The 27437-nt window shown below is 53.1% G+C and overlaps 6 protein-coding genes across 7 annotated transcripts; 2 read left to right on the forward strand and 4 right to left on the reverse strand.

The window, feature by feature from the left end:
* Positions 1-485: 485 nt before the first annotated feature.
* Positions 486-1660, reverse strand: LOC121059823 (feather keratin 1-like). Its single transcript, XM_040536982.1, has 2 exons — positions 1614-1660; positions 486-1250 (listed from the first exon to the last, which is right to left on the reverse strand). The coding sequence occupies exon 2, from the start codon at positions 1227-1229 to the stop codon at positions 915-917; it is 315 nt and encodes a 104-aa protein (XP_040392916.1). The 5' UTR covers positions 1230-1250; positions 1614-1660; the 3' UTR covers positions 486-914.
* A 2446-nt stretch (positions 1661-4106) lies between these two features.
* On the reverse strand, positions 4107-26748 carry LOC121059475. Its single transcript, XM_040536346.1, has 2 exons — positions 26231-26748; positions 4107-4836 (listed from the first exon to the last, which is right to left on the reverse strand). Exons 1-2 carry the CDS (start codon positions 26551-26553, stop codon positions 4107-4109), a joined length of 1053 nt encoding a protein of 350 aa, XP_040392280.1. The 5' UTR covers positions 26554-26748.
* Positions 8097-9240, reverse strand: LOC121059827 (feather keratin 1-like). Its single transcript, XM_040536987.1, has 2 exons — positions 9225-9240; positions 8097-8861 (listed from the first exon to the last, which is right to left on the reverse strand). The coding sequence occupies exon 2, from the start codon at positions 8838-8840 to the stop codon at positions 8526-8528; it is 315 nt and encodes a 104-aa protein (XP_040392921.1). The 5' UTR covers positions 8841-8861; positions 9225-9240; the 3' UTR covers positions 8097-8525.
* Positions 15659-16801, forward strand: LOC121059824 (feather keratin 1-like). Its single transcript, XM_040536983.1, has 2 exons — positions 15659-15693; positions 16026-16801. The coding sequence occupies exon 2, from the start codon at positions 16047-16049 to the stop codon at positions 16359-16361; it is 315 nt and encodes a 104-aa protein (XP_040392917.1). The 5' UTR covers positions 15659-15693; positions 16026-16046; the 3' UTR covers positions 16362-16801.
* On the reverse strand, positions 22162-22910 carry LOC121059826 (feather keratin 1-like). The gene has a single exon (XM_040536986.1). It carries the CDS (start codon positions 22893-22895, stop codon positions 22581-22583), a length of 315 nt encoding a protein of 104 aa, XP_040392920.1. The 5' UTR covers positions 22896-22910; the 3' UTR covers positions 22162-22580.
* LOC121059825 (feather keratin 1-like) lies at positions 25313-26498 on the forward strand. 2 transcript variants are annotated; one of them, XM_040536985.1, is made up of 2 exons: positions 25313-25364; positions 25728-26498. In XM_040536985.1, exon 2 carries the CDS (start codon positions 25749-25751, stop codon positions 26061-26063), a length of 315 nt encoding a protein of 104 aa, XP_040392919.1. In that variant the 5' UTR covers positions 25313-25364; positions 25728-25748; the 3' UTR covers positions 26064-26498. The 2 variants fall into 2 exon arrangements, with proteins under 2 accessions (XP_040392919.1, XP_040392918.1); XM_040536984.1 differs by having other exon boundaries at positions 25336-25364; positions 25711-26498.
* Positions 26749-27437: the final 689 nt, after the last annotated feature.

Genomic DNA, 27437 nt, shown 5'->3' on the forward strand with positions numbered 1-27437 from the left:
CCCACTCTGCTCAGCACTCCTCCAAATGCATCTAGAACACTGTGCCCAGTTTTGGGCTCTGTAGCAAGAAAGACTTTGACCAAGCACAGCAAGTTCTGCAGTGTTGTTGTTAGGAAGGGTTTTCCTGGCTCCTCCTGGGCAGCTATGCCCTCCACCTTGTCAAGGACGTAGTCATCCCTCGTTCTTTACTACTTGCTTCATGCTGTTGTGCTAATCAGAGAAGAAGAAACAGTGTGCACACCAAAATGCACAGAGGCCACTCAACTACATTGGATGATTCCATCCAGCTCTAAGTAAGCAGATATTTAGAATCCAGATGGTGACCTGATGCATGAAGAAGCATTCTGAATGCAAGCCTGTGTCAATGATTGCTAAGCATGAGCATCAGCAACCACCCACTCCCAGAACTACCCGTGAGCAACACCTCTCTCCCCAGGCATCCTGGAAGAGTAGCTGCAGGGGAAGGACAACTCAGAGGCGAAGGCTGAGATGCAGCAGAACTTTAATATTAGAGTCAAATGGGGGAAACGAGGTCACTCTGAGAGGGGGCCCCAGTGCAGGAAGCACCAGGGGCAGACGAGAGCATGAGCTGTGTGGCCTTGGTGGGCATGCCACCATTTGACCACCTGTCTGCTCCACTGAGGGAGAAGGGCCAGCATGTCCTCTCAATGATGACGTTGTGGGACTCAGAACACAGTGGAACCGTGCTGAGTAACAAGGACATTGGTGGGAAAGGAGAGAGTGGAGGAGGGGAAAGGCAGGCATGGGCCGTGCGCTCCGAGAGACCCATCTTCTTCCAAGGGGTGATGGGGAGGTTTGGTCACCCTGAACACAAGAAGCTTATGCTCTGTGCCCTATCCGCTGCCAACATCTGGGTCCCTGGGGGTTTTTCTCCAGGGCCATCACCAGCAGCTTTAGCAGGGGAGGCACCTTGTGCCGCAGTAGCGGCTGCCAAAGCCAGAGAGGCCAAAGCCCCCGGAAGAGATGGGCACTCCCTGAGAGCTGAGGATGCTGCCAACGGCAGCAGAGGTGGAGGATCCCACGGCGGTGTTCTGCGGGAAGGAGCTGAGGATGGGGCCGGGCAGGGTCACCACCACGGGAGAGGGCTGGATGACGACGGTGGAGTCCTGGCACTGTTGGACACAGGGCTCATTGCAGCTGTTGGCCAGCGGGGTGGGGCCACAGGGTCCACATGGCAGGCACGGCAGGCACTGGTTGTAGCAGGACATGTCTCGGGGAAGGACGTGCACCTTGTGGGAGGGAGGTCCCAGAGGAGAATGTTGGTGAGAGAGGAGCAACCTGCCAGGCCACCACTGGATAGCAACGGCACATGCTGTTTGGGGAGCTGGCAGATGTCTAAGGAAGCCCACAGCCATCTCCTTCCCTTTGTCCCCAGCAGCGTTGGCAGGAACTTTCAGGCCAAAGGAGCTCCCCACCAAGCCCATATCTCAGGACGTATGTCAGCCAAGCCACAGCTTCACTTCATGACACATCTCCTGACCCCTTCCATCGCCCATGACTAGCAACCCGAAAACCCAGCAGAGGAGGAAGGTGCAGGCATGTTATGAGAACTCCCCAGGGATGAAAAGGAGGAGAAAGGCCTTCAGACTCACCTTGTTCCCAGGGAGATGGAGGTGAGAGGAGTGGATGAAGAGAGTGAGGAGATGGGGGCCTCTTTTATACCTCTCCTACATCGCCCCAGGCCCACAGGCACTCTACGCAGGCTGTAATTTTCCATCAGACTCACCTCAAATGCAAACTAGCCTTCCTAATGGCACACGTTGTGCTTTGGTTTCCGTCAACTCTGCCATTTCATTTCCTCATTTCTGATTTGCCCAATTGGCATCAGAATCTCCTTTTAAGTAACAAGATGAGAGGTCAAGCATTTCCCTGGGCGGGAACATGTCAGTAGGGCAGCACATGAGTCCTAAGTGCTGGAGGGTGTATTGGGTTTCCGTGGCAAGGTTTTGGTAACGGGGTTCTGCAGGGGTGGCCTCTGTGAGAAATGTCCAGAAGAACGTAGAAGTTGGCTGGGGGGGGAAGGTGTTTTTAGTTTGATTTTAGTTTCTCACTGCTCTAGCTTGTTAGTAATAGGCAATTCATTACATTATTCTCCCTATTCTGAGTCTGTCTTGTCCATGGCAATAATTAGTGATTGATCTCTCTGTCTTAATCTCTACCCTTGATCCCTTTTCATCGCATTTCCTCCCCCTTTCCCTCTGAGGAGGGGAAATTAGAGAGCAGTTGTGATGGAGCTCAGCTGCCCAGCTGAGTAAAACCGCCATAGAGTAGGTCAGAAGGGGCAGAAGATGAGTCCCAAGTGCTGGAGGGGTCCTGCATATATATCCTGCTGCCTATGCAGTGCCCTCCTGGATGACCAAAGCCTCCTTCGCCTGAGGACACAGCACATCCTTCTACCACTTGGCCTGGCTCCCAGACTGCTCCACCAGTCACAGCTCATTGCCTGCATAGGCAGATGGGCTGTGCTGCAGTTTTGAAATGCCCTGGCACAAGGCTGCTCCTTCTGGGGTGACATGTTTTCTGCTTGTTTGACCTTGTTCCCTCTTGTGGCTGTCTTCTGCGCTCTTCAGGCAACCCATGTTGTCAGCTGCTGTGAGGAAGGCAAAGGTTGCTCTCCTGAGCCAAAAACCAGGGGAATTGTTCACAGGGACAGTGTCTTGCTCCACCACTCTCCTTGCCATACCAAGCACTTTGGCCAGACTCATTCCCTGACCAGCAGCACACCCAAAGACCTGCCCTGTTGTGCAAAACATGCCAACCATCCTGTGAGCTGCCTCAGCTATGAGAGTACTTGCCAGAAGGTCATGCTGCAGGGTAATGGCTGTTGGGGCTGCCTGGAGCATGGCACAGCTCAAGTTCGGGCTCGCATGGAGCTGGTTGGCCAGAGGGGGATTTGGCATGCATGATGCTCAGGCCTGCAGACAGCAGGCACTCTTGCTTGGCCTCAAGCCAAAAGCGTGGCACGAGGCCAATCCCAAATTAGAGCATGACTTGTCCTGGGCAGGGAGAGTCTCTCCCAGGAAGCTTGCCGGCTGAAGGCATTCCCTTGCCTTCCTGGGGTGTGTTCCAGCTGTCTCCCATGTCTGCAGGGCAGGGAAGAGCTTTGTTCATGCAGCAGGGATGCATTGCCTCCTTGATGGAATCTGGGAGATGTTTCTGTAGCCAGCGCCATTGTGAGCAAGTCCCCTCCCTGAACATGTCCAGCCAAGTAGCAGTGCTGGTTCCTGCCAGCCCTCGCTAGCTGAGGGGGACCTTCCTTGCCCCCTCAGTGGTGCTGGCTTGTGCTGTTGCCTGAGGAGGGCTTTGGGACATGGCAGAGGAGGCATGCTGAAGCTCTAATGATGGAAGACTTATTGCCTGGGACCTAGCCAGGGGGGATATGTTTTCTGCGATCCTTTCTTCCCCTCCACAAAACACTCAAGAGAGCTCCTACACACAACCCCATCTCTTTAGCCAGGAGGCTGAGGCCTGTGTGTCCCTTGCCTCCCACCATTCATGTCTGAGCCTGCCCTGGGGGCAGACCTCCTCTGAGGAGGTCCGCGGGCAGTTCATGGGCAGCTTCAGACATTTCTCACAGAGGCCACCCCTGCAGAACCCCGTTACCAAAACCTTGCCACGGAAACCCAATACACCCTCCAGCACTTAGGACTCATGTGCTGCCCTACTGACGTGTTCCCGCCCAGGGAAATGCTTGACCTCTCATCTTGTTACTTAAAAGGAGATTCTGATGCCAATTGGGCAAATCTGAAATGAGGAAATGAAATGGCAGAGTTGACGGAAACCAAAGCACAACGTGTGCCATTAGGAAGGCTAGTTTGCATTTGAGGTGAGTCTGATGGAAAATTACAGCCTGCGTAGAGTGCCTGTGGGCCTGGGGCGATGTAGGAGTGGTATAAAAGAGGCCCCCATCTCCTCACTCTCTTCATCCACTCCTCTCACCTCCATCTCCCTGGGAACAAGGTGAGTCTGAAGGCCTTTCTCCTCCTTTTCATCCCTGGGGAGTTCTCATAACATGCCTGCACCTTCCTCCTCTGCTGGGTTTTCGGGTTGCTAGTCATGGGCGATGGAAGGGGTCAGGAGATGTGTCATGAAGTGAAGCTGTGGCTTGGCTGACATATGTCCTGAGATATGGGCTTGGTGGGGAGCTCCTTTGGCTTGAAAGTTCTTGCCAACGCTGTTGGGGACAAAGAGAAGGAGACGGCTGTGGGCCTCCTTAGACATCTGCCAGCTCCCCAAACAGCATGTGCCGTTGCTATCCAGTGGTGGGTTGGACACTGCTCAGCAATCACTGCCATGTTCCTCCTGTCCCTCTCTCCCACCAGGTGCAAGTCCTGCCTTGAGACATGTCCTGCTACAACCAGTGCCTGCCATGCCTGCCATGTGGACCCTGTGGCCCGACCCCGCTGGCCAACAGCTGCAATGAGCCCTGTGTCCAGCAGTGCCAGGACTCCAACGTCTTCATCCAGCCCTCTCCTGTGGTGGTGACCCTGCCCGGCCCCATCCTCAGCTCCTTCCCGCAGAACACCGCCGTGGGATCCTCCACTTCTGCTGCTGTTGGCAGCATCCTCAGCTCTCAGGGAGTGCCCATCTCCTCTGGGGGCTTTGGCCTCTCTGGCTTTGGCAGCCGCTACTGCGGCAGGAGGTGCTTCCCGTGCTAAAGCTGCTGGTGAGGGTCCTGGAGAAAGACCCCCAGGGACCCAGACTTTGGTAGCTGACTGTGCACAGTGCATAGGGTTCTTGTGTTCAGGGTGACCAAGCCTCCCCATCACCCCTTGGAAGAAGATGGGTCTCTCGGAGAGCACGGCCCAAGTCTGCCTTTAAGTCCTCCACTCTCTCCTTTCCCACCAATGTCCTTGTTACTCACCAAAGCTCCACTGAGCTCTGAGTCCCACCACATGAGCCTAGAGAGGACCTTCTGTCCTGTCTCCCTCAGTGGAGTGGGCATATAGACATCTGGCAGGATGCCCATCACGGCCACACAGCTCATGCTCTCATCTGCCCCTGGTGCTTCCTGCACTGGGGCTTCCTCTCAGGGCAACCTCGTTTCCAACTTTTGACCCTAATATTAAAGTTTTGCTGCATCCCAGCCTGCGCCTCTGAGTTGTCCTTCCCCTGCAGACACTCCAGACACCAGCTGTCAGGACTAATGCTGTTCCTCTGGGGACTTCCGTGGGCGTATTGGGCACATGGGTCCATTCACCTTCTCCAAGGGTGAGGCCCTGTGCAGTAGGGCCCCTTGGGAAAGCACTGTCACTCACACATGAGGGAAGTGTCCATGAGTTCTGCAGGGCCGCTGGCCATCAGGTCCAGCTTTGCTGCCTCTCTGTCCTGGCAGGCCGTCTTGGCCTCAGCGCACATCCTGCTGAAGGAGGCACGTGGCCACTGCTGACCTCCAGTGAGGAGCCAGAGCTGCAGGAGACCCTGGGAGGGCAGCAGTCACACAGGTTCCTGGGAAGGGGGCAGCAGGGGAGAGGAGGAGAGGCGAGGGGAGGGGCGGCAATTCCTTCTGCTCTGGGGGCAGCTGTGCTGGGCGGGGAGACTCGTGCAGAAAACGGCGCCAGAGCAGGCCAGGAGAGGTAGTGGGGGATGCAGGCTGTACTGGCTCTGGCTGTGATGGAGGCAATTGTCTTCACCATAGGCAATATAGTGCTGTGTTCTGATTGTGTGGCCAAAACAGTGGAGGTGACGCACCAATGATTTAGCTCAGTGTCAAGGCCTTCTATGTTTCCGTCTCTGCACCTTAACAGAGCAGGCTAGGGTTGGGGAAGTTTTCAGGAGAGGACACAGTTAGGACAGCTGACCCAAATTTACCAAAGGGATATTGCATACCATAGAGCATCATGCTTGGCAACAAAACGGCGACACAGTTCTTCCAAACTTGCTGTTCTGCAGAGACTTCCTTGCCATTGGTCTGCTGGTGAAAGGTGGTCAGTCACAGCCTTTACATCATTATCTTTTGTCTTTTTTTCTCATTCCCTTCTTAAAATGTCATTATATTGACTGGGAATTTTTTCTGTCTCTTGGTCTTACAACTGCCACCCCTATCCTACTGTGGCTGTGGTGTGAGCGAGTGGGTGGTGGGTGTTTAGATCCTTGCTGGGGGTAAGCCCACCAGACAGGCTCACAGGCAGTGCATGTCCTCCTCCCCCTACTCCTTCCATGCAATGATATTGCATATGATAGAGCATCATGCTTGGCAACAAAACAGCGGGACAGTTCTTCCAAAGTAGCCATCCTGCAGAGACTTGCTGGGCTTTTGTTTCCCTTTCCCTCCTTAAAATGTCTTTATATTAGCCGGGGAGTTTTCCTGTCTCTTCATCTTTCAACTCTCTCCCCTGTCCTGCTGCGGCTGCAGTGTGAACGAGTGCATGGTGGGTGCTTAGATGCTTGCCGAGGTCAACCCACCACACAGTCCTCCCCCTACTCCTTCCATCTGTTCCCTGGGCTTCCTGCAAAACTTTGTGGGGAAGAGGGAGGCAGGGAGAGACTGAGGGCAGGAGGAGAGACAGCAGGTGCTTTCTGAGTGTCTCTAAGGGCCGTCCACAAGCTCCCCAAAGCAGCACTGCAGTCACCCAGAGCCCAGTCTGGCAGATGCCTTCCTGCCAGCCTGCCCTCACGCCACATCATCTATCTTGCAGCCCCTCTATGGCAGCAGACCAAAAGCTGGTCCAGGAAAAGTTACTTGGGTGGTAAACCCATCCAGAGAGAAGTGACTCCCAGCAGTGCTCCGAGACACCGAGGACACCAATGACATCCTGGGCTGTGTGAGCAGAAGCATAGTCAGGAGCTCAAGAATCATAGAATTACAGAATCATGGAAGGGCTCAGGTTGGAAGGGACTTTAAAGACCATCTAACTCCAACCCCCCTGCCACAGACAGGGATGCCACTTGCTGTATCAGATTGGCCAAGGCCCCATCCAGAATGGCCTTGGACACCTCCAGGGATGGGGCATCCACAGCTTCTCTTGGCAACCTGTTCCAGTGCCTCACTACCCTTACAGTGAAGAAATTCCTCTTAAGGTCTAGTCTAAATCTGTCCTCTTTTAGTTTAAGACCATTCCCCCTTGCCCTATCATGTTCTACCCAAGTAAAGAGTCCTTCTCAACCTTTTTTTCTGAGACCCTTTTAAGTACTGAAAGGTTACAATGAAGTCTCCCAGGAGCCATCTCTTCTCCAGGCTGAACATCTCGAGCTCTCTCAGCCTTTCTTCACAGGAGAGGCGCTCCAGCCGTCTGATCATATTTTACCCTACTCTGGACTCGCTCTAAGAAGTCCACATCTTTCTTGTGCCGGGGGCCCCAGACCTGGACTCACTACTCCAAATGTGGCCTCACGAGGGCAGAGTAGGATAAAGTCTCTCTCGAAGTCTCTCTCCACACAGCTGCTCTCGATGAGTTCTTCTCCCTGTCTGTACTCCTGTGTGGGACTGCCCTGAGCCAGGTGCAGCACCTTGCAGTTGGACTTGTTGAACCTCATGCGGTTCACATAGGCCCACTTCCCCAGCCTGTGGAGGTCCCTTTGAATGGCATCTCTTCCTTCTTTTCTATCAACTGCACCACTCAGCTTGGTGTCATTGATGGCAGTGACAATCCCACTCTGCTCAGCACTCCTCCAAATGCATCTAGAACACTGTGCCCAGTTTTGGGCTCTGTAGCAAGAAAGACTTTGACCAAGCACAGCAAGTTCTGCAGTGTTGTTGTTAGGAAGGGTTTTCCTGGCTCCTCCTGGGCAGCTATGCCCTCCACCTTGTCAAGGACGTAGTCATCCCTCGTTCTTTACTACTTGCTTCATGCTGTTGTGCTAATCAGAGAAGAAGAAACAGTGTGCACACCAAAATGCACAGAGGCCACTCAACTACATTGGATGATTCCATCCAGCTCTAAGTAAGCAGATATTTAGAATCCAGATGGTGACCTGATGCATGAAGAAGCATTCTGAATGCAAGCCTGTGTCAATGATTGCTAAGCATGAGCATCAGCAACCACCCACTCCCAGAACTACCCGTGAGCAACACCTCTCTCCCCAGGCATCCTGGAAGAGTAGCTGCAGGGGAAGGACAACTCAGAGGCGAAGGCTGAGATGCAGCAGAACTTTAATATTAGAGTCAAATGGGGGAAACGAGGTCACTCTGAGAGGGGGCCCCAGTGCAGGAAGCACCAGGGGCAGACGAGAGCATGAGCTGTGTGGCCTTGGTGGGCATGCCACCATTTGACCACCTGTCTGCTCCACTGAGGGAGAAGGGCCAGCATGTCCTCTCAATGATGACGTTGTGGGACTCAGAACACAGTGGAACCGTGCTGAGTAACAAGGACATTGGTGGGAAAGGAGAGAGTGGAGGAGGGGAAAGGCAGGCATGGGCCGTGCGCTCCGAGAGACCCATCTTCTTCCAAGGGGTGATGGGGAGGTTTGGTCACCCTGAACACAAGAAGCTTATGCTCTGTGCCCTATCCGCTGCCAACATCTGGGTCCCTGGGGGTTTTTCTCCAGGGCCATCACCAGCAGCTTTAGCAGGGGAGGCACCTTGTGCCGCAGTAGCGGCTGCCAAAGCCAGAGAGGCCAAAGCCCCCGGAAGAGATGGGCACTCCCTGAGAGCTGAGGATGCTGCCAACGGCAGCAGAGGTGGAGGATCCCACGGCGGTGTTCTGCGGGAAGGAGCTGAGGATGGGGCCGGGCAGGGTCACCACCACGGGAGAGGGCTGGATGACGACGGTGGAGTCCTGGCACTGTTGGACACAGGGCTCATTGCAGCTGTTGGCCAGCGGGGTGGGGCCACAGGGTCCACATGGCAGGCACGGCAGGCACTGGTTGTAGCAGGACATGTCTCGGGGAAGGACGTGCACCTTGTGGGAGGGAGGTCCCAGAGGAGAATGTTGGTGAGAGAGGAGCAACCTGCCAGGCCACCACTGGATAGCAACGGCACATGCTGTTTGGGGAGCTGGCAGATGTCTAAGGAAGCCCACAGCCATCTCCTTCCCTTTGTCCCCAGCAGCGTTGGCAGGAACTTTCAGGCCAAAGGAGCTCCCCACCAAGCCCATATCTCAGGACGTATGTCAGCCAAGCCACAGCTTCACTTCATGACACATCTCCTGACCCCTTCCATCGCCCATGACTAGCAACCCGAAAACCCAGCAGAGGAGGAAGGTGCAGGCATGTTATGAGAACTCCCCAGGGATGAAAAGGAGGAGAAAGGCCTTCAGACTCACCTTGTTCCCAGGGAGATGGAGGTGAGAGGAGTGGATGAAGAGAGTGAGGAGATGGGGCCTCTTTTATACCTCTCCTGCATCGCCCCAGGCCCACAGGCACTCTACGCAGGCTGTAATTTTCCATCAGACTCACCTCAAATGCAAACTAGCCTTCCTAATGGCACACGTTGTGCTTTGGTTTCCGTCAACTCTGCCATTTCATTTCCTCATTTCTGATTTGCCCAATTGGCATCAGAATCTCCTTTTAAGTAACAAGATGAGAGGTCAAGCATTTCCCTGGGCGGGAACACATCAGTAGGGCAGCACATGAGTCCTAAGTGCTGGAGGGTGTATTGGGTTTCCGTGGCAAGGTTTTGGTAACGGGGTTCTGCAGGGGTGGCCTCTGTCAGAGATGTCACAGAATCACAGAATTGTAGGGGTTGGAAGGGTCCTCAAGAGATCACCGGTTCCAACCCCCCTGCCAGAGCAGGTTCCCTAGAGCAGGTTGCCCATGTAAGCATCCAAACGGGACTTGAATATCTCCAGAGAAGGAGACTCCATAACCTCCCTGGCCTGGCTATTCCAGTGCTCCATCACCCTTACCGTGAAAAAGTTCTTTCGCATGTTGGTGCGGAACTTCCTGTGATCATTTTTTGGCCATTGCCCCTTGTCCTGTCCCCACAAACCACTGAAAAGTGGTTGGCCAGATCCCTCCGTCTCCCACACTTAAGATATTTGTAAACATTATTAAGATCCCCTCTCATTCTTCTTTTCTCAACGCTGAACAGACCCAGAAGCTGCCCCATGTTAGATAAGAGCCAGTTTCAGCTGGCTTCAAACTGGCCTGCTGCTGTCCAGAGCCAAGCCAATATGCAATGTTTTTTTGGGCTGTGTGAGAACAGAATTAAGAAAAGGAAAACTACTCCTGCACAACAGCAGCTGGGACAGCGAGGAGTGAGAAACAGCCCTGCAGACACCAAGGTCAGTGAAGAAGGAGAGGGAGGAGGTGCTCCAGGTCCTAAAGCAGAATCATAGAATCATGGAATCATTAAGGTTGGAAAAGACCTCCAAGATTGTCTGGTCCAAGCATCCCCCTACCACCAATATCATCCACTAAAGCATGTCCCCAAGTATCACAGCCAATCTTTCTTTAAACACCCCCTGGGATGATGACTCCACCACCGCTCTGGGCAACCCCTTCCAATACCTAACTACTCTTCCTGAGAAGAAATTTCTCCTCATTTCCAATCTGAACCTCCCCTGGCGCAACCTGAGGCCATTCCCTCTAGTCCTATCACAAGTTATCTGTGAGAAGAGGCCGACCCCCAGCTCCTTTCAGGTAGTTGTAGAGGGCAGTAACATCTCCCCTGAGCCTTCTCTTCTCCAGACTAAACAACCCCAGTTCCCTCAGCTGCTCCTCCCAGGACTTGTGCTCCAGACCCTTCACCAGCTTTGTAGCCCTTCTCTGGACACACTCCAGGGCTATGATGTCTTTATAAACAAAGATATTAAAGAGGATGGGCAACATCGACAGAGGATCCCCAACACCGACAACCCTGGGGAACACCACTCGTGACCGGTCAACAGCTGGATTTGACTCCATTCAATCAGAAGTTCCCCTGCGGCCCGTGGAGGGGCCTCTGGTGGAGCAGGCTGTCCCCCTGCAGTCCATGGGTTGCATGGTGGAGCACATCTCCACACTGCAGCCCGTGGAGGATCCCCCAGTGGAGCAGGTGGATCTTGCCTGAAGGAGGCTGTATCCCATGGAGAGGACCACAGTGGTGCAGGCCCTGGGCCAGAGCTGCAGCCCGTGGACAGGAGCCCACACAGGAGCAGGGGTTCTGAGGGGAGCTGCTGCCCGTGGGGGAACCCGTGTTGGAGCAGTTTGCTCCTGACAGATGGACCCCGTGGTACGGACCCATATTTGCAGCAGTTCTTAAAGAGCTGCTGCCTGTGAGAAGCCCATGCAGGAGCAATTTGGGAAGGAATAAATCTTGTGGGAGGGACCCTAATTTGGAACAAGTGCAGAGAGTTACTGTGAAGGAGGGGCAGAGTTGAAGTTTGATGGACTGACCACAGACCCCATTGCATGTTCCCACATGAGGGGAAGAATGTAGAAGAGGGTGGATGGGGGGAAGGTGCTTTTAGTTTGATTTTAGTTTCTCACTGCTCTAGCTTGTTAGTAATAGGTAATTAATTACATTAATCTCTCAATTCTGAGTCTGTCTTGTCCATGACAATAATCAGTGATTGATCTCTCTGTCTTAATCTCAACCCTTGATCCCTTTTCATCGCATTTCCTCCCCCTTTCCCTTTGAGGAGGGGGAATTAGAGAGCAGTTGTGATGGAGCTCAGCTGCCCAGCTGAGTAAAACCGCCACAGAGTAGGTCAGAAGGGGCAGAAGATGAGTCCCAAGTGCTGGAGGGATCCTGCATATATATCCTGCTGCCTATGCAGTGCCCTCCTGGATGACCAAAGCCTCCTTCGCCTGAGGACACAGCACATCCTTCTACCACTTGGCCTGGCTCCCAGACTGCTCCACCAGTCACAGCTCATTGCCTGCATAGGCAGATGGGCTGTGCTGCAGTTTTGAAATGCCCTGGCACAAGGCTGCTCCTTCTGGGGTGACATGTTTTCTGCTTGTTTGACCTTGTTCCCTCTTGTGGCTGTCTTCTGCACTCTTCAGGCAACCCATGTTGTCAGCTGCTGTGAGGAAGGCAAAGGTTGCTCTCCTGAGCCCAATGATTGCCCACCAAGTCCTGGAGAATGAGGTCCATTCTCACTACCAGAGGACTGAGTTGTGCATGGGGACAGTGTCTTGCTCCACCACTCTCCTTGCCATACCAAGCACTTTGGCCAGACTCATTCCCTGACCAGCAGCACACCCAAAGACCTGCCCTGTTGTGCAAAACATGCCGACCATCCTGTGAGCTGCCTCAGCTATGAGAGTACTTGCCAGAAGGTCATGCTGCAGGGTGATGGCTGTTGGGGCTGCCTGGAGCATGGCACAGCTCAAGCTCGGGCTCGCATGGAGCTGGTTGGCCAGAGGGGGATTTGGCATGCATGATGCTCAGGCCTGCAGACAGCAGGCACTCTGGCTTGGCCTCAAGCCAAAAGCGTGGCACGAGGCCAATCCCAAATTAGAGCATGACTTGTCCTGGGCAGGGAGAGTCTCTCCCAGGAAGCTTGCCTGCTGAAGGCACTCCCTTGCCTTCCTGGGGTGGGTCCCAGCTGTCTCCCATGTCTGCAGGGCAGGGAAGAGCTTTGTTCATGCAGCAGGGATGCATTGCCTCCTTGTTCACAAGGAGACATAGGTCAGAGGAGTGGATGGGAGAGTGAGGAGATAGGGCCACGTTAATACCTCTCCTGCAACCACCTCAGGCCCACAGTCACTCCATGTGGGCCATATTATTCCATCAAACTCACCTCCTATGCAAAATAGGCTTCCTAACGGCACAGGTCATATTTTGGATTCCGTCAGCTCTACCATTTCATTTCCTCATTTTTGATATGCCTAATCTGCCATGCAGGCTATTTCCTACTACTGGTATGAGAGACCCAGGGAATACCCCAGCAGAATCGTATCAGTAAAGGCAGAAGAAGGACACTGAGTGCTGAAGTGGTTGCATTCAGGCAGAAGACAGGACATGGCTTGGTGCACTTTGGGGGAATGGATGGTAATGGGTTTTGCAGAAAGAGGCCCCGTTCCTCATGGAGCTGCAATCCTCAGCAGAGCATCCAAGGTCCTGTTCATTAAAGATGCGCCACAAGCTACTCTCTCCTCCCTCCTGCATGGGTCCATCCAATGGTCACTGGTGTTCGCCTCTCCAGGCATCCAGGCTGTGCCAATGCTTTCAGCTGTCTGCCTTGATGCCATTACCACTTCCATTAACTAGGCAGAAGACAGCAACTGGGGGCCAGCTGATGCAATCCAGGGCAGGGCTGCCACAAGGGGAGACCTAGACAGGCTGCAGGAATGAGCCCACAGGAACCTCATGGCATTCTAGAAGGACAAAAGGCAGGTCCTGCACAGGAGGAGGAACAAGCTCTTGCAGCACTACAGCTTGGGGACTGAACTACCCTCTGATCCTGGATCCCCTGGACCTCCTCTGAGTAGGAGGTTCAGGGCCAAAGAAGCAGAGAACATGTAACTCCTGCCCTGCCCACAGGGTAGGGTCAGACATGGACGGTGGGAGTCATGGGACACACAGGCCTCACCCTTCTAGCCAAAGAGATGGGGCTCTGTGTAGGAGCTCTCCTGAGTGCTTTCTGGACGGAAAGAAAGGGTTGCAGAAAACATCTTCCCCCTGGCTGGGACTCCTCTCTAGGTCCCAGGCTTCTCCTAGCATTAGAACTTCAGTACACCTCCTCTGCCATGTCCCAAAGCCCTCCTCAGGCCACAGCACAAGCCGGCACCACTAGGGGGGCCCCCTCTGGCCTGGCAGCTCCATCTGAGCCCGAGCTTGAGCTGTGCCATGCTCCAGGCAGCCCCAACAGCCATTACCCTGCAGCATGACCTTCTGACCAGAACTCTCATAGCTCAGGCAGCTCACAGGATGGTCAGCATGTTTTGCACAACAGGGCAGGTCTTTGGGTGTGCTGCTGGTCAGGGAATGAGTCTGGCCAAAGTGCTTGGTATGGCAAGGAGAGTGGTGGAGCAAGACACTGTCCCCATGCACAACTCAGTCCTCTGGTAGTGAGAGTGGACCTCATTCTCCAGGACTTGGTGGGCAATCATTGGGCTCAGGAGAGCAGCCTTTGCCTTCCTCACAGCAGCTGACAACATGGGTTGCCTGAAGAGCGCAGAAGACAGCCACAAGAGGGAACAAGGTCAAACAAGCAGACAACATGTTACCCCAGAAGGAGTAGCCTTGTGCCAGGGCATTTCAAAACTGCAGCACAGCCCATCTGCCTATGCAGGCAATGAGCTGTGACTGGTGGAGCAGTCTGGGAGCCAGGCCAAGTGGTAGAAGGATGTGCTGTGTCCTCAGGCGAAGGAGGCTTTGGTCATCCAGGAGGGCACTGCATAGGCAGCAGGATATATATGCAGGACCCCTCCAGCACTTGGGACTCATCTTCTGCCCCTTCTGACCTACTCTGTGGCGGTTTTACTCAGCTGGGCAGCTGAGCTCCATCACAACTGCTCTCTAATTCCCCCTCCTCAAAGGGAAAGGGGGGAGGAAATGCGATGAAAAGGGATCAAGGGTTGAGATTAAGACAGAGAGATCAATCACTGATTATTGTCATGGACAAGACAGACTCAGAATTGAGAGATTAATGTAATTAATTACCTATTACTAACAAGCTAGAGCAGTGAGAAACTAAAATCAAACTAAAAGCACCTTCCCCCCATCCACCCTCTTCTACATTCTTCCCCTCATGTGGGAACATGCAATGGGGTCTGTGGTCAGTCCATCAAACTTCAACTCTGCCCCTCCTTCACAGTAACTCTCTGCACTTGTTCCAAATTAGGGTCCCTCCCACAAGATTTATTCCTTCCCAAATTGCTCCTGCATGGGCTTCTCACAGGCAGCAGCTCTTTAAGAACTGCTGCAAATATGGGTCCGTACCACGGGGTCCATCTGTCAGGAGCAAACTACTCCAACACGGGTTCCCCCACGGGCAGCAGCTCCCCTCAGAACCCCTGCTCCTGTGTGGGCTCCTGTCCACGGGCTGCAGCTCTGGCCCAGGGCCTGCACCTCTGTGGTCCTCTCCATGGGCCACAGCCTCCTTCAGGCAAGATCCACCTGCTCCACTGGGGGATCTTCCATGGGCTGCAGTGTGGAGATGTGCTCCACCGTGCTACCCATGGGCTATAGAAGGATAACCTGCTCCGGCATGGACCTCTTCACATGCCTCAGGGGATATTCTGCTCTGGCACCTGGAGCACCTCCTCCCCCTTCTTCTTTAGTAACCCTGGTATTTTCAAGGTTCTTTCTCACTCTTCTATCTCCCAGCTGTTGTTGTGCAGGAGTAGTTTTCCTTTTCTTAATTCTGCTCTCACAGAACCACAAAGACATCACGTTTTGGATCGGCTCTGGACATTGGCATGTCCCATGTTAGGTATCGGTTATCTGAAATGGAGCAGCTCCTGGACACCCCTCACAGAGGCCAGCCCTGCAGACCCACATTACCAAAACCAAAACCACGTAAACCCAGTACCCCCTCCAGAACTTAGGACTCATCTGCTGCCCCTACTGATCTGTTCCCGCTCAGGGAAATGCTTGACCTCTCATCTTGTTACTTAAAAGACTATTCTGAAGCTAAATGGAAGATCAGAAATGAGGAAATGAAATGGCAGAGTTGGCAGAAACCAAAGCACAACCCATGCCATTAGGAAGGCTATTTTGCATTTGAGGTGAGTCTGCTGGAAAATTACGGCCTGCGTAGAGTGACTGTGGGCCTGGGGCGGTGCAGGAGAGGTATAAAAGAGGCCCCATCTCCTCACACTCTCATCCACTCCTCCTGCTTCCATCTCCCTGTGAAAGAGGTGAGTCGGAAGCCCTTTTACTGTCCTCAGTGTCCTTGGGGATTTCTTTGTGAATGACTGTGCCTTCATCCTCTGTTGGGTCACGAGAGCGGTATGGGTGTGTCATGGAGAAAAGCGGAGGCCAGGCTAAGGTGTTTCCAAAGCTATGGGCTAGATGGGGAGCTTTGTGGGCCTGGACATTCTTGTCAATACCGTTGGGGCCAAAGGGAATGAGGAGCCTTCTTAGACAGCTGACAGTTCCCAAAACACAATTAGCCCTGGCTCTTCTGAGGTAGGCTGGCAGGCTGATCCTCACTCACCCCCATGATCCTCCGGGCCTTCCCTCCCACCAGGTGCACCTCCTGTCCTGAGACATGTCCTGCTACAACCAGTGCCTGCCATGCCTGCCATGTGGACCCTGTGGCCCCACCCCGCTGGCCAACAGCTGCAATGAGCCCTGTGTCCAGCAGTGCCAGGACTCCAACGTCTTCATCCAGCCTTCTCCCGTGGTGGTGACCCTGCCCGGCCCCATCCTCAGCTCCTTCCCGCAGAACACCGCCGTGGGATCCTCCACCTCTGCTGCCGTTGGCAGTATCCTCAGCTCTCAGGGAGTGCCCATCTCCTCCGGAGGCTTTGGCCTCTCCGGCTTCGGCAGCCGCTACAGCAGCACAAGGTGCCTCCCCTGCTAAAGCTGCTGGCGATGGCCCTGGAGAAAGACCTTCAGGGACCCAGACTTTGGTAGCTGACTGTGCACAGTGCATAGGGTTCTTGAGTTCAGAAGGGCCAAACTAACCCAAAAACCCTTTGCAAAAGGATGGGGCCACCCTGGGATCTCAAAAAGTACAGACCATGTCTGCCTTTCTCGTTCTGCACTCCCTCTTTTCCCACCTGTGTCCTTACTGTGTAGCACTGTTCCACTAGGCTCTGAGTCCAACAACGTCAGCCTAGAGAGGACCTTCTTGCCCTTCTTCCTCAGTGGAGTGTGTAGATGGACAGCTGGCGGGATGCCCACCACGGCCACACAGCACACGCTCTCGTCTGCCCCTGGTGCTTCCTGCACTAGGGCCTCCTCTCAAAGCAACCTCATTTCCCTCTTTTGACTCGAATATTAAAGTTCTGCTGCATCCCAGCCTGCGCCTCTGAGTTGTCCTTCCCCTGCAGACACTCCAGACACCAGCTGTCAGGACTAATGCTGTTCCTCTGGGGACTTCCGTGGGCGTATTGGGCACATGGGTCCATTCACCTTCTCCAAGGGTGAGGCCCTGTGCAGTAGGGCCCCTTGGGAAAGCACTGTCACTCACACATGAGGGAAGTGTCCATGAGTTCTGCAGGGCCGCTGGCCATCAGGTCCAGCTTTGCTGCCTCTCTGTCCTGGCAGGCCGTCTTGGCCTCAGCGCACATCCTGCTGAAGGAGGCACGTGGCCACTGCTGACCTCCAGTGAGGAGCCAGAGCTGCAGGAGACCCTGGGAGGGCAGCAGTCACCACAGGTTCCTGGGAAGGGGGCAGCAGGGGAGAGGAGGAGAGGCGAGGGGAGGGGCGGCAATTCCTTCTGCTCTGGGGGCAGCTGTGCTGGGTGGGGAGACTCGTGCAGAAAATGGCCCCAGAGCAGGCCAGGAGAGGGAGTGGGGGAAGCAGGCTCTACTGGCTCTGGCTGTGATGGAGGTAATTGTCTTCACCATAGGCAATATGGTGCTGTGTTCTGATTGTGTGGCTAAAACAGTGGAGGTGACGCACCAATGATTTAGCTCAGTGTCAAGGCCTTCTATGTTTCCTCTCTGCAACCCCAGAGAACAGTCTAGCAAGTGCTAGACTGTTAACTTTCCCCATAGCAGCCCCTAGAGTGCTGTGCTTTGCACTTGGAGCTGGAAGAGCATTGCTATCTCACCAATGTTTGGGCTATTATGGAGCAGTACTTGCGTATCATCAATACTCTTTACAAGCCCCCCAAGGGCCCGAGGCAGGGAGTGGGCAAGAGGTGGGGAGGAGATATCACCAGGGCAGCTGAGCTAAACCAACCAAAGGGCTATTCCACACCGCTTGTCATCACAACCAAAAAAAAAAAAAAAAAGAAAGAAAGATGAGAAAGGGTAAGGGGTGCTCTCATTAAGAAAACATCTATCCTCCCAAACAACCACTACAACCACTACACTTATTGAGGCCTAGCTTCCCAAGACGTGGCTGAAAATTTCATACTGATGGGGAGGAGATAATAATTGTTTTCTCTTTGCTTCTGCACATCTTTTCTTGTTTTTCTCTTTCTTTTTCTTTGAATTCCACTGTCATTTTCTCCATATGTGAGAAGACTTTTTTTCCCTATAGTATTTTCTCCCACCCTTCTCATCCTTTTATGATGGGGAGTAAGAGAGCAGTTTGGTGAAGTTTAGTTTGCCAGCAATGTGTAACCATCAGAATGGGAAGTGCTCAGAAGGGGACACAGCTAGGACAGCTGACCCAAATTGACCAAAAGGATATTTCATGCCGTATTGCATCATGCTCAGCAACAAACCAGGGGACAGTTGTTCCAAAGTAGCCATTCTGCAGTGACTTGCTGGGCATTGGTCTGCTGGTGGGAGGTGCTGAAACATTGCCTTTGCGTCACTTGCTTTTCCTCTTTTGTTTACCATTCCCCTCTTAAGCTGTCTTTATTAAGAGACTTTTGCTTCACAAGGTTCTGCATGCAGTGAGGCGCATTTGAAGTGCTTCTACACAAACGCATGCAGTATGAGGAATAAAATGGATGAGCTAGAAGTCTTGGCCCAATCCCACAGCTACGACATCATCGGCATAAGCAAAACCTGGTGGGATGAGTCCTGTGGCTGGTGTGTCGCAATAGATGGTTACAGGCTCTTCAGGAGGGACAGGCAGGGTAGGCGAGGTGGCGGGCTGGCGATGTACATGAAGCAGGGGCTGGACTGTGTGGAACTTCAAGCTGGTGATGGCAAAGTTCAGAGCCTCTGATTAAGGCTTAAGGGATGAACAAATAAAGGGAATGTCGTGGGAATCTAGTACAGACCACCCAGCCAGGATGACAACGCCGATGAATTATTCTTTGCAGAACTAAAAGATGCCTCTATATCAACTCCCCTTGTCCTTACGGGGGACTTCAACTTGCCAGATGTCAACTGGGATTACCACATGGCCGACATGAGCAAGTCTAGGAGCTTCCTAAAGCACCTAGATGATAACTTCTTAGTGCAGGTGTGAAGGGAGCCAACTAGGAAAGGTGCCCTCCGAGATCTGTTGCTGGAGAACAGAGAGGGTCTTGTGGGGGACGTGGCAATTGGCAGCCGTCTCAGGCATAGCGACCATGAAGTGGTTGAGCTTAAAATTTTTGGTGACAGACGGAAAACTTCCACCAAAACTTCAGCCCTGGATATGGGAAAGCAGGCTGCTCAGGGAACTAGTTAGCAAGGTCCCCTGGGAAATTGCTTTTGAACGCATTGGCGTCCATCAGTGCTGGTCAGTCTTTAAGCACTGCCTCCTAAAAGCAGAGGATCAGGCAATTCCAAAATATCAGAAGTCAAGCAGGCGGGGCAGAAGGCTGGCCTGGCTGACCAGGGATCTTCTACTGGAGCTTAGGCAAAAAAAAAGAAAATGTACAGCTGCTGGAAGCGGGGTCAGGCAACATGGAAGGAATACAGGGACACTGATTGCGTTTGTAGGGAGAAAATTCATGTGGCCTATGCCCAATTAGAGTTGAAGCAGGCCAGGTCTGTGGGAGACAATAAAAAGGGTTTTTTTAGATATGTGAAAAGAAAAAGGAGGACCAAAATAAACATAGGTCCGCTACTTGATGGGGAAGGTCATGTCATAGACAAGGACATAGGCAAAGCAGAGACGTTTAATGCCTTCTTTGCCTCTGTCTTCAACGCTGATGATGGGCTTCAGGATCCAGGATGTCCTGAGCTGGAGGACCATAATGGTGGGAATGATAAACTCCCAACTGACCCTGAACGTGTGCGGGATTCGCTGCTCCCCCTGGATCCATACAAGTCCATGGGTCCAGATGGGATTCTTCCCAGGATGCTTAAAGAGCTGGCTGACATCATCATGGGACCTCTCTCAATTATTTTTCAACAGTCTTGGGAATCTGGAGAGGTCCCAGTAGACTGGAAGCTGGCAAATGTACCAATTTTCAAGAAGGGCAAGAAAGAAGACCCTAGCAATTACAGGCCAGTCAGTCTCACGTCATTGCCTGGTAAAATTATGGAGAATATTATCCTTGAAGTTATTGAAGCGCACCTGGGGGACAATGCAGTCATTGGTCATGGGTTCACGAGGTAGGTCCTGCCTAACAAATTTGATTTCCTTTTATGATAAGATCACCCATCTAGTCGATCAAGGGAAATCAGCTGATGTGGTCTTTTTGGAATTCAGCAAAGCTTTTGACACAGTTTCCCATAGGATCCTACTGGACAAAATGTCCAGCATACAGCTAAACAAAAACATCATACGATGGGTGAGCAATTGGCTGATGGGCAAGGCTCAAAGGGTTGTGGTAAATGGGGCCACATCAGGCTGGCAGATGGTCACTAGCAGGGTCCCCCAAGGCTCCATTTTAGGGCCAGTCCTCTTCAATGTTTTTATAAACGATTTGGATGTAGGACTAGAAGGTGTTTTGAGCAAATTTGCTGACAACACCAAACTCGGAGGAGTTGTGGACTCGGATGAGGGTGGAAAGGCCTTGCAGAGAGATCTGGACAGATCGGAGAACTGGGCAATCACCAACCACATGAAATTTAACAAGAGCAAGTGCTGGGTCCTGCACCTGGGATGGGGCAACCCTGGCTATACATACAGACTGGGTGATGAGACGCTGGAGAGCAGCCCTGCAGAGAGGGATCTGGGGGTTGTGGTTGACAGCAAGTTGAATATGAGCCAGCAGTGTGCTCTGGCAGCCAGGGGGGCCAACCGTATCCTGGGGTGCATCAAGCTTGGCATCGCTAGTCGGTTGACAGAAGTGATTGTCCCGCTCTGCTCTGTGCTGACACGGCCTCACCTCAAGTACTGTGTGCAGTTCTGGGCACCACAGTACAAAAAGGATGTAAAACTGTTGGAGAGTGTCCAGAGGAGGGCGACGAAGATGGTGAAGGGCCTAGAGGGGAAGACGTATGAGGAACGGCTGAGGTCATTTGGCCTGTTCAGCCTGGAAAGGAGGAGGCTGATGAGAGACCTCATTGCAGTCTACAGCTTCCTCACAAGGGGGAGTGGAGGGGCAGATGCCGATCTGTTCTCCTTAGTCACCAGTGATAGGACCAGCAGGAATGGTGTCAAGCTGAGGCAGGGGAGGTTTAGGTTAGACATCATGGAAGAGGTAGGCTCCCCAGGGAAGTAGTCACTGCACCAAGCCTGTCGGAGTTTAAGAAGCGTTTGGACTGTGCACTTAGTCACATGGTGTAAAATTTTGGGTAGACCTGTGTGGTGCCAGGAGTTGGACTCGATGATCCTTATGGGTCCCTTCCAAATCGGGATATTCTATAACTCCATGATTTATATCAACTGGGAAGTTTTTCCTCACTCTTGGTCTTCCAGCTCTCTCCCCTATCCTGCTGAGGCTGCGGTGTGAGCGAGTGGTTGGTGAGTGCTTAGATGTTTGCCACGGTCAACCCACCACATGGGTTCATAGGCAGTACTTGTCCTCCTTCCCCTACTCCTTCCATCTGTTCCAAAGGTTTCCTGCAAATCTTTGTGGGGCAACAGGTGCTAGCTGAGTGTCTCTAAGGGCCATCCACAAGCTCCCAAAGCAGCGCTGAGATCACCCAGAGCCCAGTCTGGCAGATGCCTTCCTGCCAGCCAGCCCTCATGCCACACCATCTATCTTGCAGCCCTTCTATGGCAGCAAACCAAAAGCTGGCCCAGGAAAAGTTGCTTGGGTAGTATAGCCATCCAAAGAGAAGTGACTCCCAGCAGTGTTCCCAGACACTGTGGACACCAGTGACATCCTGGGCTGTATGAGCAGAAGCATAGTCAGGAGCTCAAGGGCAGTGACAATCCGACCCTGCTCAGCACTCCTCCAAATGCATCTAGAACATTGTATCCAGTTTGGGGCTGTGTAGCAAGACAGACTTTGACCAAGCACAGCAAGCTCTGCAGTATTATTGTTAGGAAGGGATTTCCTGGCTTCTCCTGGGCAGCTATGCCCTCCACCTTGTCAAGGACATAGTCATCCCTCCTTACTTACTACTTGTTTCATGCCATTATGCTAATCAGAGGAAAAGAAACAGTGTGGACACCAAAATGCATAGAAGCCACTCAACTACGTTGGATAATTCCATCCAGCTCTAAGTAACCTGATATTTAGAATCCAGATGGTGACCTGATGCATGAAGCATTCTGAATGCAAGCCTGTGTTAATGATTGCTAAGCATGAGCATCAGCAACCACCCACTCCCAGAACTACCCGTGAGCAACTCCTCTCTCCCCAGGCATCCTTGAAGAGCAGCTGCAGGGGAAGGACAACTCAGAGGCACAGGGTGGGATGCAGAACTTTAATATTAGAGTCAAACAGGGGAAACGAGGTCACACCGAGAGGACTTCCCAGTGCAGGAAGCTCCAGGGGCAGACAAGAGCGTGTACTATGTGGCCACGGAGGGCATCCCACCACCTGTCCATCTGCCTACTCCTCTGAGGGAGAAGGGACAGAAGGTCCACACTAGGATGGCGCTGTCAGACTTTGAGCCCAGTGGAGGTGCAGTGAGCAACAAGGACACAGGTGGGAAAGGAGAGAGTGAAGGAGGGGAAAGGCAGACATGGGCCATGCTTTCCAAGAGCCCAGGTTGGCCCCATCCATTTGCAGTGGGTTCTGGGGGTGTTTGGCACCTCAGTGCAAGAAGCCAATTCACTGTGCCCAGTGCGTACCAACTTCTGGGTCCTTGGGGGTCTTTCTCCAGGACCATCACCAGCAGCTTTAGCAGGGGAGGCACCTTGTGCCGCAGTAGCGGCTGCCGAAGCCAGAGAGGCCAAAGCCTCCGGAGGAGATGGGCACTCCCTGAGAGCTGAGGATGCTGCCAACAGCAGCGGAGGTGGAGGATCCCACGGCGGTGTTCTGTGGGAAGGAGCTGAGGATGGGGCCGGGCAGGGTCACCACCACGGGAGAGGGCTGGATGAAGACGTTGGAGTCCTGGCACTGCCTGACACAGGGCTCATTGCAGCTGTTCGCCAGTGGGGTCGGGCCACAGGGTCCACACGGCAGAGACGGCAGGCACTGGTTGTAGTAGGACATGTCTCAGAGCAGAAGCTGCACCTGGTGGGAGAGAGGCGCAGGAGGAGCATTGGGGTGAGTGAGGAGCATCCTGCAAGACCACCAGGGAAGAGCCATAGCTAATTGTATTCGGTGAGCTTGCAGCTGTGTAATAAGGCTCACAGCGTTCTCCCTTTCTCCCCAACAGCCTTGGTTAGAATGTCCAGGCCCAGGAAGATCCCAACTTAGCCCATAATTTGAGAAACACCTCAGACAAGCCCAACTTCTCTCCATGACACACCTGCCTTACCTCTCCCATGACTAGTGACCCCAAGACCCAACAGAGGATCAAGTCAGAGTCACGTGCTAAGAAATCCACCAGGGTGAGGAGGTGGAGTAAGGGCTTCAGACGCACCTCGTTCCCAGGGAGATGTAGGCGAGAAGACTCGATGAGAAAGGGAGTAGACAGGGCCGCTTTTATACGTCTCCTGCACCACCCCAAGCCCACAATCACTCTACATGGGCCATAATTTTCAAGCAGACGCACCTCAAATGCAAAATATCTTAGCTAATGGCACAGGTTCTGTTTTGGTTTCCGTCAAATCTGCCATTTCATTTCCTCATTTCTGAGGATATGCAGGCTATTTCCTACTACTGGTATGAGAGTTCAAAGGAATACCCCAGCAGGATCATATCAGAATGGGCAGAAAAGTGCAACAGAGTGGTTGCATTCAGGCAGAGGACAGGACATGGCTTGGTGCACTTTGCGGGAATGGTTGGTGATGGGTTTTGCAGAAAGAGGCGCTGTTCCTCATGGAGCTGCAATCCTCAGCAGAGCACTCAAGATCTTGTTCATTAAAGATGCGCCACAAGCTTCTCTCTCCTCCCTCCCTCATGGCTCCATCCAACGGTCACCGGTCTTTGCATTCCCAGGCATCCAGGCTGTGCCAATGCTTTCAGCTGTCTGCCTTGATGCCATTACCACTTCCATTAACTAGGCAGAAGACAGCAACCTGGGGCAGGGCTGCCACAAGGGGAGACCTAGACAGGCTGCAGGAATGAGCCCACAGGAACCTCATGGCATTCTAGAAGGACAAAAGGCAGGTCCTGCACAGGAGGAGGAACAAGCTCTTGCAGCACTACAGACTGGGGACTGAACTACCCTCTGATCCTGGATCCCCTGGACCTCCTCTGAGTAGGTCTGCCCCCAGGGCAGGCTCAGACATGGGCGGTGGAAGGGAAGGGACACACAGGCCTCAGCCTCCTGGCTAAAGAGATAGGGCTGTGTGTAGGAGCTCTCTTGAGTGTTTTGTGGAGGGAAAGAAAGGGTTGCAGAAAACATCTTCCCCCTGGCTGGGACTCATCTCTAGGTCCCAGGCAATATGTCTTCTCCTAGCATTAGAGCTTCAGCACACCTCCTCTGCCATGTCCCAAAGCCCTCCTCAGGCAACAGCACAAGCCAGCACCACTAGGGGGGGTAAGGAAGCTCCCCCTCAACAAGCGAGGACTGGAAGGAACCGGCACTGCCACGCGGCTGTGCATGCTCAGGAAGGGGACTTGCTCACAAGGGCCCTGTCTCCGGAAACATCTCCCAGACTCCATCAAGTAGGCAACACATCCCTGCTGCATGAATAAAGCTCTTCCTTGCCCTGCAGACATGGGAGACAGCTGGAACACACCCCAGGAAGGCAAGGGAATGCCTTCAGCCGGCAAGCTTCCTGGGAGAGACTCTCCCTGCCCAGGACAAGTCATGCTCTAATTTGGGATTGGCCACGTGCCGCGGTTTTGGCTTGAGGCCAAGCCAGAGTGCCTGCTGTCTGCAGGCCTGAGCATCATGCATGCCAAATCCCCCTCTGGCCAAGCAGCTCCATCTGAGCTCCAAGCTCAAGCTGTGCCATGCTCCAGGCAGCCCCAACAGCCATTACCCTGAAGCATGACCTTCTGGCCAGTACTCTCACAACTCTCAGCATTTCAAAGCTGCAGTACAGCCCATCTGCCTATGCAGGCAATGAGCTGTGACTATTGGAGTAGGCTGGGAGCCAGGCCAGCAGGAGAAGGATGCTCCTTGTCCCTTGGTAAAGGAGCCTTCGGGCATCTAGAAGGGCACTCCAAAGAGAGGAGGATATGTGCACTTTCTATCTAAGAGGGTCTAATTGTGGTGAATGCATTTCCACAGGGACAGGTACCATGCTCTCCAGAACTTAGGACTAATATACTGTCCCTACTTAAGTGTTCCTCCCAGGGGAAATGCTTGACCTCTTATCCTTGTACTTGAAAGGAGCCTTTGCAGCCAAATGGTCAGGTCAGAAATGAGGAAATGAAATGACAGGAAACCAAAGTACAATCTGTGCCATTAGCTAAGATATTTTGCATTTGAGGTGACTCTGCTGGAAAAATACGGCCTGCATAGAGTAATTGAGGGGCCTGGGGCGGTGCAGGAGAGGTATAAAAGATGGCCCATCTCCTCACTCTCTCATCCACTCCTGTCACCTCCATCTCCTTGGGATCAAGGTGAGTCTCAAGATCTTTCTCTTCCTCTTCATCCCTGGGGATTTCTCTGAACATGCCTGCACCTTTATACTCTGTTGGGTCTTTGGGTCTCTAGTTCTGGGAGAGGGAAGGGCTCAGCAGGCGTGGCATGAAGAGAAGCTGGATCTCGGTTGAGGTGTATCTGAAGCTATGGGCTAGATGGGGAGCTTCATCAAACTGGATATTCTTGCCAAGGACATTGGGGCCAAAGGGAAGGAGAACACTGAGGGCCTCCTTTCACAGCTGCCAGGCCCCAAGACAGCATGTGCCATGGCTCTCCTGGGGTGGGCTGGCAGGCTGATCCTCTCTCACCCTCATGCTCCTCCAGGCCCTCTCTCTCACCAGGTGCATCTCTAGCGCGGAGACATGTCCTGCTATGACCAGTGCCTGCCGTGCCTGCCATGTGGACCCTGTGGCCCGACTCCACTGGCGAACAGCTGCAATGAGCCCTGTGTCAGGCAGTGCCAGGACTCCAACGTCTTCATCCAGCCTTCCCCCGTGGTGGTGACCCTGCCCGGCCCCATCCTCAGCTCCTTCCCGCAGAACACCGCCGTGGGATCCTCCACCTCCGCTGCTGTTGGCAGCATCCTCAGCTCTCAGGGAGTGCCCATCTCCTCCGGAGGCTTTGGCCTCTCCGGCTTCGGCAGCCGCTACTGCAGCACAAGGTGCCTCCCCTGCTAAAGCTGCTGGTGATGGCCCTGGAGAAAGACCTTCAGGGACCCAGAAGTTGGTAGTGGACTGGGCACAGACCATTGGCTTGTTGTGTTAAGAGGCGCCAAACTACCCCACCACCCCTTTTGTAAGGATGGGTCCAGCCTGGGCTCTCGGAATGCATGGCCCATGCCTGCCTTACCCCTCCTGCAGTCTCTCCTTTCTCACCTGTGTCCTTGTTGCTCAGTGCTGCTCCACTAGGCTCTGGGTCTGACAATGTCATCCTAGAGAGGACCTTCTGTCCCTTCTCCCTCAGTGGAGTGGGCAGATGGGCAGCTGGCGGGATGCCCACCATGGCCACACAGTTGACGCTCTCATCTGCCCCTTGTGCTCCCTGCACTGGGGACTCCTCCCCTATCAATTTTGTTTCCCACTTTTGACTCATTAAAGTTCTACTGCATCCCAGCTTATGCCTCTTTATCATCCTTTTCCCTGAAGACCATTTCCCTGGGAAAGACATGTTGCTCAGTGGTGGGTCTGCGGGGGGGTGTTGTTGGCAGTTTTCCTGAGCAATACTTCATAGAGGCCTGCAGTGTGCAGGCTTTGTGATGCATCATTTTACCTTCTAGTTTCTAAATGTATCTGTTTAGGGATGGTGTCCTGATTTTAGCTGATAGAGAGTTAATTTTCTTTGTAGTGGCTGCTGTGTGCCATGTTTTAGATTTAGGCGACAAATAATGTTGATAATACCCTGATGATTTAGTTTTGGCAGAACAGTTATTACACTAAGTCAAGACTTTTCATCCTCTCATACTGGCCTTCCAGTGGGAAGTCATAGAATCATAGAATATCTGAGTTGGAAGGGACGCATAAGGATCATACAGTCCAATTCTGGGTCCCCAGAGGACCACCAAAAATAAATAAATAAATAGATAAATAAAATAAAATCAGATCATGTGTCTAAGAGTATTGTCCAAATGCTTCTTGAACTCTGCCTGGCTTGGTGCCATGACCGCTTCCCTGGGGAGCCTGTTCCATTATCAGACCAATTTCTTGGTGAAGAACTTTTTCTTGATATCCAGCCTGAACTTCCCCTGTCGCAACTTCAAGCCGTTCCGTTGGGCCCTATTGCTGGTCACCAGAAAGAAGAGATCAGTGCCTGCCTCTCCACTCCACCTCATGATGAAGTTGTAGACTGCAATGAGGTCTCCCCTCAGCCTGCTCTTCTCTAGACTGGTCCAAGTGACTTCAGCCACTCACTATGTCTTCCCCTCTAGACCCTTTACCTTATTTGTTGTCCTCCTTTGGACACTCTCTAACACCTTTATGCCTTTCTTATACTGTAGTGCCCAAAACTGCACACAGTACTCCAGGTGAGGCCACACCAGCATAGAGTAGGGCAAG

This window comes from Cygnus olor, chromosome 25 (genome assembly GCF_009769625.2).
Source record: "Cygnus olor isolate bCygOlo1 chromosome 25, bCygOlo1.pri.v2, whole genome shotgun sequence".
Taxonomy (NCBI): domain Eukaryota; kingdom Metazoa; phylum Chordata; class Aves; order Anseriformes; family Anatidae; genus Cygnus; species Cygnus olor.

Coding starts and splice junctions, on each gene's coding strand:
- LOC121059823 (XM_040536982.1), bottom strand. CDS start 1,229: ATGTCCTGCTACAACCAGTGCCTGCCGTGCCTGCCATGTGGACCCTGT.
- LOC121059827 (XM_040536987.1), bottom strand. CDS start 8,840: ATGTCCTGCTACAACCAGTGCCTGCCGTGCCTGCCATGTGGACCCTGT.
- LOC121059824 (XM_040536983.1), top strand. CDS start 16,047: ATGTCCTGCTACAACCAGTGCCTGCCATGCCTGCCATGTGGACCCTGT.
- LOC121059826 (XM_040536986.1), bottom strand. CDS start 22,895: ATGTCCTACTACAACCAGTGCCTGCCGTCTCTGCCGTGTGGACCCTGT.
- LOC121059825 (XM_040536985.1), top strand. CDS start 25,749: ATGTCCTGCTATGACCAGTGCCTGCCGTGCCTGCCATGTGGACCCTGT.
- LOC121059475 (XM_040536346.1), bottom strand. CDS start 26,553: ATGTCTTTCCCAGGGAAATGGTCTTCAGGGAAAAGGATGATAAAGAGG. Junction 4,837..26,230: donor GAGACTGCAGGAGGGGTAAG/GCAGGCATGGGC, acceptor GAGGACTTAAAG/GCAGACTTGGGCCGTGCTCT.